Source organism: Bison bison, unplaced genomic scaffold (genome assembly GCF_000754665.1).
Source record: "Bison bison bison isolate TAMUID 2011002044 unplaced genomic scaffold, Bison_UMD1.0 scf7180017864313, whole genome shotgun sequence".
Taxonomy (NCBI): Eukaryota; Metazoa; Chordata; class Mammalia; order Artiodactyla; family Bovidae; genus Bison; species Bison bison.
The window spans coordinates 2491020-2492203 of record NW_011494885.1 but is presented as its reverse complement, the minus strand read 5'-3'; the positions used below and the strand labels follow the sequence as shown (position 1 = coordinate 2492203).

General features: G+C 55.1%; 1 protein-coding gene across 1 annotated transcript in view; it reads left to right on the top strand.

Annotated features, from left to right (window-relative positions):
* RSPH6A (radial spoke head 6 homolog A (Chlamydomonas)) overlaps positions 1-1184 on the top strand; it is a 22467-nt gene that overhangs the window by 12077 nt on the left and 9206 nt on the right. Inside the window, exon 3 of the mRNA XM_010852705.1 lies at positions 666-1182. Within this exon, the coding sequence (XP_010851007.1) occupies positions 666-1182 (517 nt within the window). The remainder of the gene's footprint in view (positions 1-665; positions 1183-1184) is intronic.

Genomic DNA, 1184 nt, shown 5'->3' with positions numbered 1-1184 from the left:
GTGGTCAGAGCAAGTGACATGACCGCTCCTAATGCACAGGGGTGGGGGTGGGAATGTATAATCCCCCTGTGGAGAGGGACTTCTGATATTTGTGAATAAGGAACCAGTCTAGTGTTCACAGAAAGCAAATGCAGTACTTGTTCCTTTTATTAATAACACTGAGCTCACAAATGGAGCTTTAAAGAAAATGGAAATGCACTATACAACTTTAAGAAAAAAAATGCAATACATTTGTCCCCAAATCTTTTACATCAACTATACAATTTAAGGGCTTCCCAGGTGGCTCAGTGGTAAAGAATCTGCCTGCCAGTGCAGGAAATGCAGGTTGGATCCCTGGCTTGGAGAGATCACCTGGAGGAGGAAATGTCAACCCCACTCCAGTATTTTGCTTGGAGAATCCCATGGACAGAGGAGCCTGGCGGGCTACAGTCCATGGGGGTTTCAAAAGAGTCAGACACAACTGAGCAACTGAGTACTCACGCAGGTACAATTTAAGTAAGCATCATAGTTCCTTGGCACACATACCCCTCCATCAGTGGCCAGAAATGGTTGCTTGAGCAACTGGATTACCGAGTAGTTTAAGTCTCCGGACTCTAGGAGAGTCAGCATGGGGAGCAGGGCTTCAACCTGGTTCCCTCTGCCATCCGCCCCCTACCCCGCTGCAGGCTGAGACCGCGGTGCCAAACATAATGGAGAAGGCCTTCTACTTCGAGCAGGCCGGCGTGGGCCTGAGCTCCGATGAGAGTTTCCGCGTCTTCATGGCCCTGAAGCAGCTGGTGGAGCAGCAGCCCATCCACACCTGCCGCTTCTGGGGCAAGATCCTGGGGCTCAGTCGCAGCTACCTGGTGGCCGAGGTGGAATTCCGGGAGGGCGAAGAGGAGGCGGAGGGGGAGGAGGTGGAGGAGATGACGGAGGGCGGCGAGGGCATGGAGGCGCACGGAGAGGAGGAGGGCGACGAGGACGAGGATCAGGCCACGGACGTCATCCCCAAGCCCACGTGGAAGCCGCCGCCCGTCATCCCCAAGGAAGACAGCCGAACCGGCACCAACAGGTACCTGTATTTCGTGTGCAACGAGCCGGGCAGGCCGTGGATGCGGCTGCCCCACGTCACACCGATCCAGATCGTGCAGGCCCGCAAGATCAGGAAGTTCTTCACGGGTTACCTGGACGCGCCAGTCATCAGC